The sequence below is a fragment of the Hyla sarda genome, chromosome 1 (genome assembly GCF_029499605.1).
Source record: "Hyla sarda isolate aHylSar1 chromosome 1, aHylSar1.hap1, whole genome shotgun sequence".
NCBI lineage: Eukaryota > Metazoa > Chordata > Amphibia > Anura > Hylidae > Hyla > Hyla sarda.
Genome location: NC_079189.1, coordinates 586727827 through 586741501, shown reverse-complemented (window position 1 = coordinate 586741501; position 13675 = coordinate 586727827). Strand labels below are relative to the sequence as shown.

The 13675-nt window shown below is 49.0% G+C and overlaps 1 protein-coding gene across 1 annotated transcript in view; it reads left to right on the top strand.

Moving 5' to 3' along the window:
• Positions 1 to 13412, top strand: part of C1QTNF3 (C1q and TNF related 3) — a 74522-nt gene extending 61110 nt beyond the window's left edge. The window contains exon 6 of the mRNA XM_056552555.1: positions 12987 to 13412. Coding sequence (XP_056408530.1) covers positions 12987 to 13146 — 160 coding nt within the window. The 3' untranslated portion in view covers positions 13147 to 13412. The remainder of the gene's footprint in view (positions 1 to 12986) is intronic.
• The last annotated feature ends 263 nt before the right edge of the window (positions 13413 to 13675 follow it).

Sequence of the window (13675 nt, the reverse complement as noted above, 5' to 3'; positions counted from 1 at the left end):
AACTCAGCCTTTCTCTTCCTGAGAAGTATGAGGAGGATCCCAAGTCCTGTTGTAGTTTCGTGACTCAGTGCACATTGAACTCATGGCAGAACAGTTCCCTACGGAACGAGCAAAGGTTGCCTTCATCTCTTAACTGGGAGGGCTTTGGCCTGGGCAACCCCGCTTTGAGAGGAATATCTAGCCATATCAAGGATGTCCTCGCTGCCTGGGAATTGCCATCTAGCCTGAATTAATTCATACAGTTGGCATTCCGGATTGACATCCATTTCTCTGAGCGACGCGAGGAACTACGCCAAGAAAGGGAGTCTGCACAACCTCGGTACTCTCCTCATCTGGCACCTGTCTGCCAGCAACCCCCGCGACCTTCTACGTTGCCTCCTGAATAAAACAGTCTTCTGTTTCTGGGGTATATCGTTACCAGTCAAGGTCTACAATGGATCCTAGCAAGTTGTCCGCTGTACTGGACTGGCCACGACCTTCTGGCTTCAAAGATATTCAGTGCTTTCTCGGCTTTGCCAATTATTATCGGCAATTTATTCCTCACTACTCCACCTTGGTAGCCCCCATCATTTCTCTTAGAAAGAAAACTGCTAATCCGAAGGTCTGGACTCCAGAGGCCGAGGAAGCGTTTGAACAGTTAAAGTCCGCCTTCGCTTCTGCTCCTGTTTTATCTAGACCCGATCCAGGCAGGCCTTCTATTTTGGAAGTGGATGCTTCTTCAGTTGGAGCAGGTGCAGTTTTAACACAAAAGTCCTCCAAAGGTAGAAAGATTATTTCCCCAAGACCTTCTCCCCTGCGGAGAGAAATTATACCATCGGAGATCGCAAGCTCTTGGCTATAAAGTTGGCTTTGGAAGAATGGAAGAGATGGAAAAATCATCTCTTGGAGGGCTCTGTACATCCGCTTACTATTTATTCTGACTCCAAGAACTTGCTCTATCTACAGACTGCAGATTGTCTCAATCCTCGGCAGGCTCGTTGGTCTCTGTTCTTCTCCAGATTTGACTTTTTTATTCACTTCCATGCTGCAGAGAAGAATCTTCAAGCTGATGCCCTATCTAGATCCTCTGATGTACAAGACCACAAATCTCTCCCTCAACATATTGTTCCTCCTAATCGTCTCATCTCAACACCTGCCTCCTGGGAAGACTTACGTAGCTCCACGTCTAAGACTCCGAGTCTTGAAACAGGGTCATTCCTCTCTGTTGGCCGGTCATGCCGGTATTCTTAAGTCCTAGCAACTCAACTCCTCACAGTACTAGTGGCCAACTTTAAAACAGGATGTTGTTGACCTCATCTGTTCCTCTATAAAGTCAAGAAACGACTTAATCCTGTGGCTTATTCCTCCTTCTACCCTCCTCTCTCCAGATCCTGAATTCCCTCCATGTCTCCCTCTTGAAGCCTGTCATCCACAATCGTTTTCTCAAAGGGACATCTAGCCTTCTCCCATCTCTGGTACCTCTGATTTTTTTGTTGTAAAAGAAATCTTGGGCTCCAAATTGGTCAGAGGAAAGCACTTTTTTCTTGTGGATTGGGAAGGATTCGATCCGGAGGGGAGGTCTTGGGAACCGCAGGACAATATCCTGGACCAAGACCCTCTCAGGAAATTTCTCAACTGCAAAAGGAGGGGGGGAGACCAAGGGGGGGGGGGGGGTACTGTTACACTTCGTGCTCCGCCCGCACGCACCAGCAGCAGGCACATTGTCCCTCTCTCCCCGGCTGTCGGTGGCACTGGTATTCGCATTGCAGGATGCGCCTGCATGTGAATCCCAGCCCGTCACTTACCACGCTCCGCTGCTGCCTCCGCTGTGTCTCAGCTCCAGCGCGCGTGTCCCCGTCCCCTAGGGCGCACGTGCCGGAACTCTAAAATGTATAGCCTGAGATTAAGCGTTCCCTACTGCCTGTTTGCCTTACCTGTGTATCCAGACTCCAGGCCTTCCCGCTACGTTATTTGACTACGCACCTTTGCCACCTGCCTTGATCTACTGCCGCTTCCTTCGGTACCTCGCCTGCCCAGCTACCTGTGTGGTCGAGCCGTGTCGGGGGTTGCGACCTGGGTGTCGCCTGCGGCAGGCTCTGGTGAAGACTCCGCTCCTCGATACGGTCCGAGTCATCTGCCACACATGTTAGAGGATCCACATCCAGCTCCGTAACAACAGTATTTCAGAATATAGGCAAAAGTCATACAGGAAATACATTAAAAGATACACATAATACTTAAAACCCATGAAACCCATAAAATGTTTACAGATTATCCAGCAACAGAGAGGCTTGGGAAGAATCACAAAAGAGCCTTGGTTACAAGAAGGAAACACTAAACACGTACAGTAGTGTCTATGCCAGTGTTTTCCGATCAGCCGGTGTCCAGCTTTTGCAAAACAACAACTCCCAACATGCCCGGACAGCCAAAGGCTGTCCGGGCATGCTGGGAGTTGTAGTTTTGCAACAGCTGGAGACACGCTGTTTGGAAAACAATGGTCGATGTCAATCTAAGGAAGGGGGAGACTCCATTGGTTACTCATTGTCTTTGGTTACTGTACATAATGTTGATAATTTTTAAAGAAATTTACGCGTTTTGCATTTCCCCCTTCCTCAGATTGGCCTAGACCAGTGTTTTACACACAGTGTGTTTTCAGCTGTTACAAAACTACAACACCCAGCATGCCAGGACAGCCAAAGGCTGTCGAGTTATTGGTTATTGTACATTTTGTTCTATTGGATTTACAAATATTCAAGTCTTGAAAATAATTTCTCCTGGGATATAGTGGCGCCCGGTGATATAAGGGTCCTTTTCTTCATTACTCCACTGCTACACAACAGGTCATGTGACCTCTGGGATCAGCAGGGACTTCCCAAGGATAGGGGTGAGAGGCTCTTTATTTGTGTGTACCAGATAAATAGCCATCTTGAAGAGGCCTTTTGTTTGTGTGCAGGAGCTCAAGTAGGGTCACAAAGCACCTAAGTGATTTATTTGTTCTCTATGCTGCCACGAGCACACACACGGAGACCTGCGTGACTGTAGCAAACTGCCTGGACAAACCTTTTAACCAGGGTCTTAACGCTACGAATTCTCCCACTCTGAAATAAGACACTGACACACAGGTAACCTTTTAAGTGGGCTGGGAGGTGGTCACAGCTCATTTATTAAAATATATATGTAGAAACTCTGTTAAATAAATATAACACTGCATAGCAGTAACCATGAACTGAAACAACTTTTTGCCGAAGTACTGCTTCAGCCGAAGCAGTATGCCCCGCCGTCTACACAGCGTGCATGAAATGCCTTCGGCACCTTAAAACTCGCATAATGTTACTCCATCACGCCAGCTGTGACAAAACATCAGGAACGAAAAGAAAAACAGCACCACGGCCAGCGAGGAATCCAACCTCCCCATGGCCAAGGTTGATAAGCCTTCAATTTAAATATAAACAGATATATATATATATATATATATATATATATATATATATATATATACATATATATATATATATATATATATATATATATATATAGCAACAGAGTATATAATATATTTTATACATATAAAGAATTTTTTATTTTTTTATATATAAGGGGATAACAAAAAACCGACACGTCCCACAACAGGATGCCTGGCTAAAGCAATCAAAAAACACAATAAAAGAAAAACCAAGGAGGGCGGGACCTCGGAGGATCTGAAAAATCCCCCGAGCCGCTCCACATCCGCCTTCATGACGGTGATCAATTCGGGACCCTAGTAAAACACAGGTCATTGCCACCCGCGTGGACAACCAAAACAACTCCAGATCTCAGCCTACCGGACAGATCCACCGCTTCTGAAAGCACTAGAGGCCATCTCATGCCCGGAATTCCCCTCCATTGGGCATCGACCTGATGAAAGCCCAGCGATCTCCCTCCAGGACGGCAGGCCGCCCGCCGTGCCGCCTGGTGAACATATGAATGGCCCAGGAACACAACGGAGGATCTGAAAGGAAGCACAGGTTAAAGCAGCAATTCTGGGCATACATAACCAGCATAGCAAGCCGAGCGCCACCGCCCAATACGCTGAATCTCAGACACGGACAAACCGGCCCTAGACGCCTCAGTCGCCGCCCCGATCCGAAAGGAATGCGTTCCAAATTCAGAAGGGGGGGCCCCAGCACACTGCAAGCACCGCTTAAACAACGCCTGAAATTGGAAGCGAGACAAAGACAAACCATCCGAATGAGTGAAAAAATGAACACACGAAACCCGAACCAACAAATAGGCAGCGACTGCCCGCACCGGGCAAGCCGGTCCATCGACAGACTGCAGGCGAATCCAGGCACCCTGTCCCGCCTGATCGGGCTTAGAACCGCGGATCCGCAGCTGTAAGACACCATTAGAGCAGACATCATCCTCAAAAAACAGGACCAGGACCTTGCTTTGAGGAAGGAACAAACTCCCCAACCCGCAGGGCCCCAAAAAGCGCAACACAAAAAGCAGCCGAGTATAAAGTAGATTCAAAAACGGAAGAGCAGCAGCTAACCGAAGCCTGTAAAAGCGAAACAAGCAGGGGATAGGAAACCGGGCGCCGCTGATCGTTGCGAACATGAGTCCGCTGCCATCCCTTCAGCAATCTGAATCAATCTGATTGCTGAATTAAAAAACGTTTTGTAACATCCTCCCATCCCAGTAAACGAAAATAAAAACTAACCCCTGCCAGCCTACGCCACGCCACCAGAGCAGACAAATTCGCAGAGCGCAATGACAATAAGTAGTTACCTCCAATCTCGAATCAGGGCACTCCGCCACATTGCGCCCAGACACCAAAAGACACCACTCATTCCACGCCTTACCGTGTCTGGACCACGTAGAGGTCACCATCTAGGACTCCAGCAGCGGCATCAATCTCCGGTCACTAGGCCCCAAACGAAAGGCGGGCATGACCGACCCTCCAGCTCTGCCGTCGGGCACAACCTCCTGAAGTCCTGGAACTGAAAACGAGACAAAGAGTCAGCAATGACGTTATCAACCCCCTGGACATGCCGAGCACGGAACCAAATATTGAATTCTAGACAACGAAGCACTAAATGCCGTAAAAGTGACAAAACAGGAAGGTAGGAGAAGACAAACCATGAATGCAATGCACCACACTCAACTTGTCTGTCCAGAAACAAACCCTCTGATTGCAGAAACGACTGCCCCACAATTCCACAGCCACGATGATAGGAAACAATTCCAACAAAGCTTAGTTGCGGTACCAAACCTTCTCCTCCCAGTCCGGTGGCCACGCCTCCGTGCACCACTCACCAGCAAAGAAAGCTCAGAAACCGGCAGACCCCGCAGCATCAGTGAAAAGCTGCAGTTCCCCACTGCACACCTTCTCGGCCTGCCAACAAGTATGGCCATTGTAACACCGGAGAAACTCTCGCCACACCAAAAGATCAGACCTCAGGCACCGAGAAATACGGATACGGTGACCAGGAAGGGCAACCCCCTTGTCGCCAAGGACAGACGCCTGGAAAAAACTCTAAACGAAAGGCAAACGAAACACCATGGCCACAGAAAAGACATGACCGTAGCCGGCCCCTCCGTTTTGTCCACAGACAGCGGCACACCAAAATGCTGCATCAAAAAACAAAAAAAGTGTCCAACAAGAAACTACACCTGGAGCAACCTGCAGGGGCAACAAACAAAAAATCGTCCAAATAGTGAATCACCAATGAACAGCCCCTCTCAAAACGCACCACCCACTCCAAGAATGTGCTAAACATCTCCAAATAGTGGCACGAGATGGAACAACCCATGGGCAGACACACATCGTAATTGAACTCACCATCCACACGACAACCCAACAAATGAAAACACTCCGGGTGCACTGGCAGCAAACGAAAAGCCGATTCAATATCAGACTTCGCCATCAAGGCCCAAGGCCCCGCGCCATGCCCCAGAGCCACTGCCCGAACAAAAGACACGTAGGAAACCGAGGAATCCTCCTTCGGAATCCCATCATTGACAGATGTACCCTTAAGATAAGACAAATGATGGATAAGCCGAAATTTTTCGGCCTCCTTCCTAGGCACCACCCCTAACGGGGAGACCCTAAACATAGCAAGAGAAGGGGAATGATATGGGCCCATCAAGCGCCCCAACGCCACCTCTTTGCCAATCTTATCCTTCAACACATCCGGGCGCTCCCTAGCAGATTTCAAATTATCAGGATAATCCCCAACATCAGAATCCAAAACAAAAGGGATAAAAAAAAAACTCAGAGAAACCTTCCTTCAAAACTCGAGCACACTCCCTATTGGGGTACCGCTCTAACCACGGGGACATTGCGGACACGCTCACTGGCGTCTTTTCCCTCACCCGCGGTTGCGGGGTGCCCCGGGTGCTTCGGGGTCCGCGGACAACGCGTTGCAGCGTGGCCACCCCCGCAAGCGGAGCATTCGTGCTTGTATTTGCACAGGTTAAGGAACTTACAGTGTCCCTCATTAAACAGCCAGCAGGCGCCGGGTCGCCACACGGCCACTGACCCCGATGTCCCAGCTGGGACAGCGGCCCCGGACTGAAAGGGGGACCCCTTCTGGGCCATAATCAATCACAACCAGACATTGGTTGCCTTCACACCCCAACCAACCTCAGGTGTCAACGCCAGGCGGCGACAAAATTCTTCGTCAGTATCCACCGATACTAAAGACGACACATCAACATACTGGTTCCCCCAAATTTTTTCTTTCACAGCCAAATCAACATGGGATCCCAGGGGACTAACACCACAAAAGAACGACTCCTTGTGTACCCCTGCCCGCACAGGGGAAACTTTCCTGACCACGGGAGCAGGACTAACCTGTGAACCTTCCAACTTAGCTAGAACCGCTTTAAGGGTAGGCAACAGTTCAGAACTCACATTACCCCAAACCCCAGCAAAGTTGAACTCACCCATCTGCGCAGGAACTACAGTCGGAATTGATGAAGGTCCGCTGTGTGGACCCAGAGTTGGGTCCACATGCTCCACTGGCGCAGGTGTATCCACAGCGCTGGGTCGATCACCCCCACGAGAAGACCTCCGAGACGGCCTGGACCTGTGCCGCCGGCCCGAACGCCTATGAGACCTCCTGTCCGGGCTGATGGAACTCCAAGAACTCTCCCCCGAGGAGGAGGGCGAACGCCAGCGGGAGGAGTGGGACCAGCGGGACCTGGCCCTCTTCCTAGACTCCCGGCGACTCCTGCGGGAGCGCCCAGAACCCAGGGAGGACGATCGAGAACAACGCCCACGGGACCAACTCACAGACGCAGGACCATCACGGTCACGTGGTGGCTGGCTGACTACAGGTGCCGGCAATTGTGCAGCGGCAGCCAAAGGGGGGGGGGGGGGCAAGGGGGTAGGCATGGAGCTGGGGGCAGAGGACAATGGCAGAGCAGGGGTTAAAAATGCCCGCCCCCCACACTCTCTACAGCATCCTCAAACAAGGGCTTGCTACCCATATCTACGGATCTGGGTACAGAAGGCTGCATAGGGGCATTAATAGAGGCACCAGCAGAGCTGCAGCCTGCAACAGGTAAAGTACTTGGACCAGGGACAGCAGAGGGGGGTTGCAAGGCACCTCATCAGCCGATGAGGATGCCTGTGAATTTTGAGAGGCCTGGGCGCCCATTGCGTGGGAGAGAGCTTGGGAGCTATACTCAGCGCGGCTGGATGCACAGAACGCGCGACTGAGTCGGGAGGGGGGACGGGATTGTCTAGCAGTGCGCCGGCCGCACAGAGCAGCCGCAGGAGCCGAGAGCACATGGACAGGGGCTGGTATGCAATCGGAACGGGCAGCAGCATGAGGAGTGTGAACAGGAGCCGGGGCACGCACCGCATCAGCTTCCCTGAGCTCTGCTAAACTACGGGGGATGAGGGAGGCATCCGCCAGCACCCGCTACCCGAACCCACACCAAAACTGCTCGTCAGCCATCACAGGGGAAGTTCTCACCGCGGATGCTGGAGAACAAGAGGGAGAGCAACGGGAAGAGCAGGCAGATAACTCCCCTGGGCCTTCCTACCAAACCCCTCCCAGGGAACTGGAGTGCGAGGATTGCTGTCTGTCCCCTTATTCTTTTAACCCTTGAGTCTCCTTCAGTCAGGGTTACCTATGCCTGTGCGGCTAGGTAACCTACAAACTGCAGACGAATGCGCAGTTTACTTTCAGACATTGCGTCCGCTCCTCTACTCCCTGAGTTTGGCAGAGAGTGTCCACGATGTCTGAGAGTAAACTGCGCATGTGCACGCAGTTTATTACAGTTGCACAGATCCTTGTGTGTGTGCTCGTGGCAGCGGATTGCTGCTACTAGCAGACACACGGGCAAAGGCAGGGGGCTCACTCTAGGATCGGTCAACGGATCTATAGCGTAAAATATACTGTGGATCTGTTATGTGTGAACCGACCCTAAGGGTGTATTCACACGATTTGATGCGCAGGATTTTATGCTGCAGATTTCAATGTAAACTAAATGACTGAACACAGCATGAGATCTGCACAGGATAATGTACATGTGAATACACCCTTAGATTAGGGTCACACGTAATGGATAAAATATGCTGCAGATCCGCCAATGACTGATTCATATTGTGTGCCTCCTGCTGTGCCTGCTCGTTGCAGCAATCCGCTGCTGCTACGAGCAGGCACACAGGGATCTGTGAGTCACCGTGCGCATGCAGAGTGCACTCACAGGCATTGCTGTCACTCCCCCTGCTCCCTGAGCTATGCTGAGAGTACACTGCACTCTCTCCTGACTGATAGCACTCCTCTGTGCTCTCTCCTGTCTGATAGCACTCCTCTGTGCTCTCTCCTATCTGATGGTACTCCTCTGTGCTCTCTCCTGTCTAATAGCACTCTGTGCTCTCTCCTGTATTATAGCACTTCTCTGTGCTCTCTCCTGTGTAATAGGACTCCTCTGTGCTCTCTCCTGTCTGATAGCACTCCTCTGTGCTCTCTCCTGTCTGATAGCACTCCTCTGTGCTCTCTCCTGTATGATAGGACTCCTCTGTGCTCTCTCCTCTCTGATAGGGCTCCTCTGGGCTCTCTCCTGTCTGACAGCACTCCTCTGTGCTCTCTCTTGTCTTATAGCACTCCTCTGTGCTCTCTCCTGTCCGATAGGACTCCACTGTGCTCTCTCCTGTCTGATAGGACCCCTCTGTGCTCTCGCCTGTCTGATAGGACTCCTCTGTTCTCTCTCCTGTCTGACAGCACTCCTCTGTGCTCTCTCCTGTCTGATAGGACTCCTCTGTGCTCTCTCCTGTTTTATAGCACTCCTCTGTGCTCTCTCCTGTCTGATAGGACTCCTCTGTGCTCTCTCCTGTCTGATAGGGCTCCTCTGGGCTCTCTCCTGTCTGACAGCACTCCTCTGTGCTCTCTCCTGTCTTATAGCACTCCTCTGTGCTCTCTCCTGTCTGATAGTACTCCTCTGTGCTCTCTCCTGTCTGATAGGACTCTTCTGTGCTCTTTCCTGTCTGACAGCACTCCTCTGTGCTCTCTCCTGTCTGATAGGACTCCTCTGTGCTCTATTCTGTCTTATAGCACTCCTGTGCTCTCTCCTGTCTGATAGGGCTCCTCTGGGCTCTCTCCTGTCTGAAAGCACTCCTCTGTGCTTTCTCCTGTCTTATAGCAGTCGTCTCTGTTCTCTCCTGTCTGATAGTACTCCTCTGTGCTCTCTCCTGTCTGACAGCACTCATCTGTGCTCTCTCCTTTCTTATAGCACTCATCTATGCTCTTTCCTGTCTGATAGGACTCCTCTGTGCTCTCTCCTGTCTGATACGACTCCTCTGTGCTCTCTCCTGTCTTATAGCACTCCTCTGTACTCTCTCCTGTCTGATTGGACTCCTCTGTGCTCTCACAAGTCCCTTCAGACAGGCGAGAGCCCAGAGGAGTGCTATCCCACCCTCACTTACTGGACTTTGCCCATGCCTGTGATTCAGCTTGGACAAAGCCATGATTTTATGAGCCATTGCTTCTATAAAAAGGAAATAAAATTTTCTTATGAAGTATACTAGAAAGATCAATGTTTTGCCAAGATGTACAACATATAAAACGCTTTTGTATTTGACAGTGCCCATTTAAGGACTCTGAACTGTCCAAAACGTGTCGGCTCTACCAGTGAAGTGTTCAATAAAGTTTGAGGTTCTTAAGGATTTAAAGCTAGAAGTCTTTCTGTATTTATGATCTACATGCCATTGGATTCCAATGGTGTCTCTACATTCTCCTAATATACAGGAAGCAACAGTGATTTTGGTGACAGAGCTGGAATTTCTCTTTTGTTCAGTATCTTAGTATAGCCAAAGAATATTAGATTGGTTGGGGTTTGACTCCAGGTAGTCCCCCAAATTGGTTCACTGAAAGGAAAATGGTGACTCATGTAGCGATGCACCCCCATTATAGTTCACCATGCACAGCACCTTATGTTTTGCAGTGGCTGTGCCTGGTAATATAGCTCAGTCCTATTAAATTGGTCTGCAGAGTAAGCTGCAATACCAGGCACAGATGTACTGCGCTATACCTGGTAAACAATGCAATGCTGCCACCAATATTATATTCCTGGTTAAAATCTATACCAAACATCAGAAATGTTTTTTTTTTCTAAGCTGATAAATATGTAAAATGTTCCTGATATTTTAAGCTTAGGTGACAGGTTATTTGCATGTCATTGCTACCAAGCATTTAATCTGTAGAGGCAATATACAGTATAATACATTCCTCTAGATGCACATATACATGAGGATCTGTTGCATATAGAAAGTAATGTAATGCAAGCATTTCATATTTGACCTTTTCAGAAATGCCGATCTACTATTCATATGCATACTCCTGTTATTTCAGGTCTTAGAGTGATTTTTAAGTGGCACTATGGTAGAGGGGGCTGACACTCAATAAATAAGCATAGCTCAAGAAATAGACAGACCAGAAACGTCCGCATCAATTTGCCCATATGGGATTAAATGGAATTTTTTTTTTGTGGGGGAAAAAAGGATTTGGAGTTTTGCATCAAAAAGCTGAATTCCTGCTCCTTATTCTGCGGTAACACTGACGTGTTACATTTATTCTGGAGTCAGTAAACGACAGTAGTATTACATTTATATTGATTGTGTTATGTTTTACTACTTGGAAATGGGGGTGTTTGTAATTTGTAATGTTTTTTTCTGACTTCCTCTGGTTAAATGTACGGGAAGGGTAAAAAGTCACACATTGTGTATATGTAGCGTATTTCTTGCTGTGCAAAATCCGCTGCGCAGCTAAAAATATGCTGCATATTCTCCAAACCAGTGCAGAGGAAGAGGGGCGCAGTTGCCAACAGCAACCAACCAATATGCTTCTTTCATTTTTTAGAGAACCATTTAAAAATGAAAGAAGCAATCTGATTGGTTGCTATGGACAACTGCACTGCACATCTTCTACACTGGTTTTGATAAATCTTCCCCCATGTCTAGAGGAAACCAGGCACTGCCATCACCTGCTAATACCATCCCTACAGTGAAGTATGGTGGGGGCAGCATCATGTATGGAGGAAACCAGGCACTGCCCATCACCTGCCCAATACCCTCCCTACAGTGAAGCATGGTGGGGGCAGTATGATGTCTGGAGGAAACCACGTACTGCCCATCACCTGCCCAATACCATCCCTACAGTGATCATGGTGGGGGCAGCATCATGTCTGGAGGAAACCAGGCACTGCCCATCACCTGCCCAATACCCTCCCTACAGTGAAGCATGGTGGGGGCAGTATCATGTCTGGAGGAAACCAGGCACTGCCCATCACCTTCCCAATACCATCCCTACAGTGATCATGGTGGGGGCAGTATCATGTCTGGAGGAAACCAGGTACTGCCCATCACCTGCCCAATACCATCCCTACAGTGATCATGGTGGGGGCAGCATCATGTCTGGAGGAAACCAGCCACTGCCCATCACCTGCCCAATACCCTCCCTACAGTGAAGCATGGTGGGGGCAGTATCATGTCTGGAGGAAACCAGGTACTGCCCATCACCTGCCCAATACCATCCCTACAGTGATCATGGTGGGGGCAGCATCATGTCTGGAGGAAACCAGGCACTGCCCATCACCTGCCCAATACCATCCCTACAGTGATCATGGTGGGGTCAGCATCATGTCTGGAGGAAACCAGGCACTGCCCATCACCTGCCCAATACCATCCCTACAGTGATCATGGTGGGGGCAGCATCATGTCTGGGGGAAACCAGGCACTGCCCATCACCTGCCCAATACCATCCCTACAGTGATCATGGTGGGGGCAGAATCATAACTGGAAGAAACCAGGCACTGCCCATCACCTGCCCAATACCATCCCTACAGTGATCATGGTGGGGGCAGCATCATGTCTGGGGAAACCAGGCACTACCCATCACCTGCCCAATACCATCCCTACAGTGATCATGGTGGGGGCAGCATCATGTCTGGGGAAACCAGGTACTGCCCATCACCTACCCAATACCATCTCTACAGTGATCATGGTGGGGGCAGCATCATGTCTGGGGAAACCAGGCACTGCCCATCACCTGTCCAATACCATCCCTACAGTGAGGCATGGTGGGGCATCATTGTGCTGTGGGGGTGTTTTTCAGCAGTTGGGATGGGGAGACTGGTCAGGGTTGAGGGACTGGAGGCTCACTGTCTCATTTTGGGGTATTGAGTGCAGAAAGGGCACCAGGCCTCAACATAATAAAAAGTGAAAGAGTCTTAAGACTTTCCAAAGTCGGGAAGGGTTTTACTCCTTTTGTCGTTCCAAAGAATTGTCAAAGGGGGAGATTTATTAAAACCTGTTCAGAGGAAAAGTTGCTGAGTTGCCCATAGAAACCAATCAGATCGCTTCTTTCATTTTTAACAAGGTCTCTGTAAAATGAAAGAAGAAATCTGATTGGTTGCTATGGACAACTCAGCAACTTTTCCTCTGGACAAGTTTTGATAAATCTCCCCCAAAGTGTTTGCCAACATTTTAGGCACTAATAAAGATATTTTCATTCCAGTTATGAAACCAAGGGGAAGCAAGACACGTCGGGTAACAGTGCAGTGTTAAAACTGGCGAAGGAAGATGAGGTGTGGCTCCGAATGGGAACCGGGGCCCTCCACGGGGACCATCAACGTTACTGCACCTTCTGCGGGTTCCTGCTCTTTGAGACTAAATGAGAATGCCGGACGGCAATGGTTCTTCTGTCTGAAGGATGTCCACACGTTCACGAAGACGACTTAGAATAAGAAATGTATAAAACAGTAAAATAAATTTAAATAAAACAAAAATAAAATAACTGGAGATGAAATATGAAGGAAAGTGATGGCGCTGGACTCATTCCCGGTCTTAATCATGTTTACATTGTGTTCTCATTGTAGTGGAATCATCGGTTCTATCCTCATGCGGCTTAAGTTACAAGGAGGCGGAAATTGCTGGTTTCCCTATAATCCCAAAATAAAATCACTATTTGTATAAATTTCTGAGACCAGTTTTTTTTTTATCGCAAAAACTGTTTAACCCCTTAAGGACCAAGCCCATTATGACCCTAAGGACGGGAGCATTTTTTGCACATCTGACCACAGTCACTTTAAGCATTAATAACCCTGGGATGCTTTTACTTATGAATTTGATTCAGAGAAAGTTTTTTGTGACATATTATACTTTAACATAATGGTAAATTTTTATCGATACTTGCATCATTTCTTG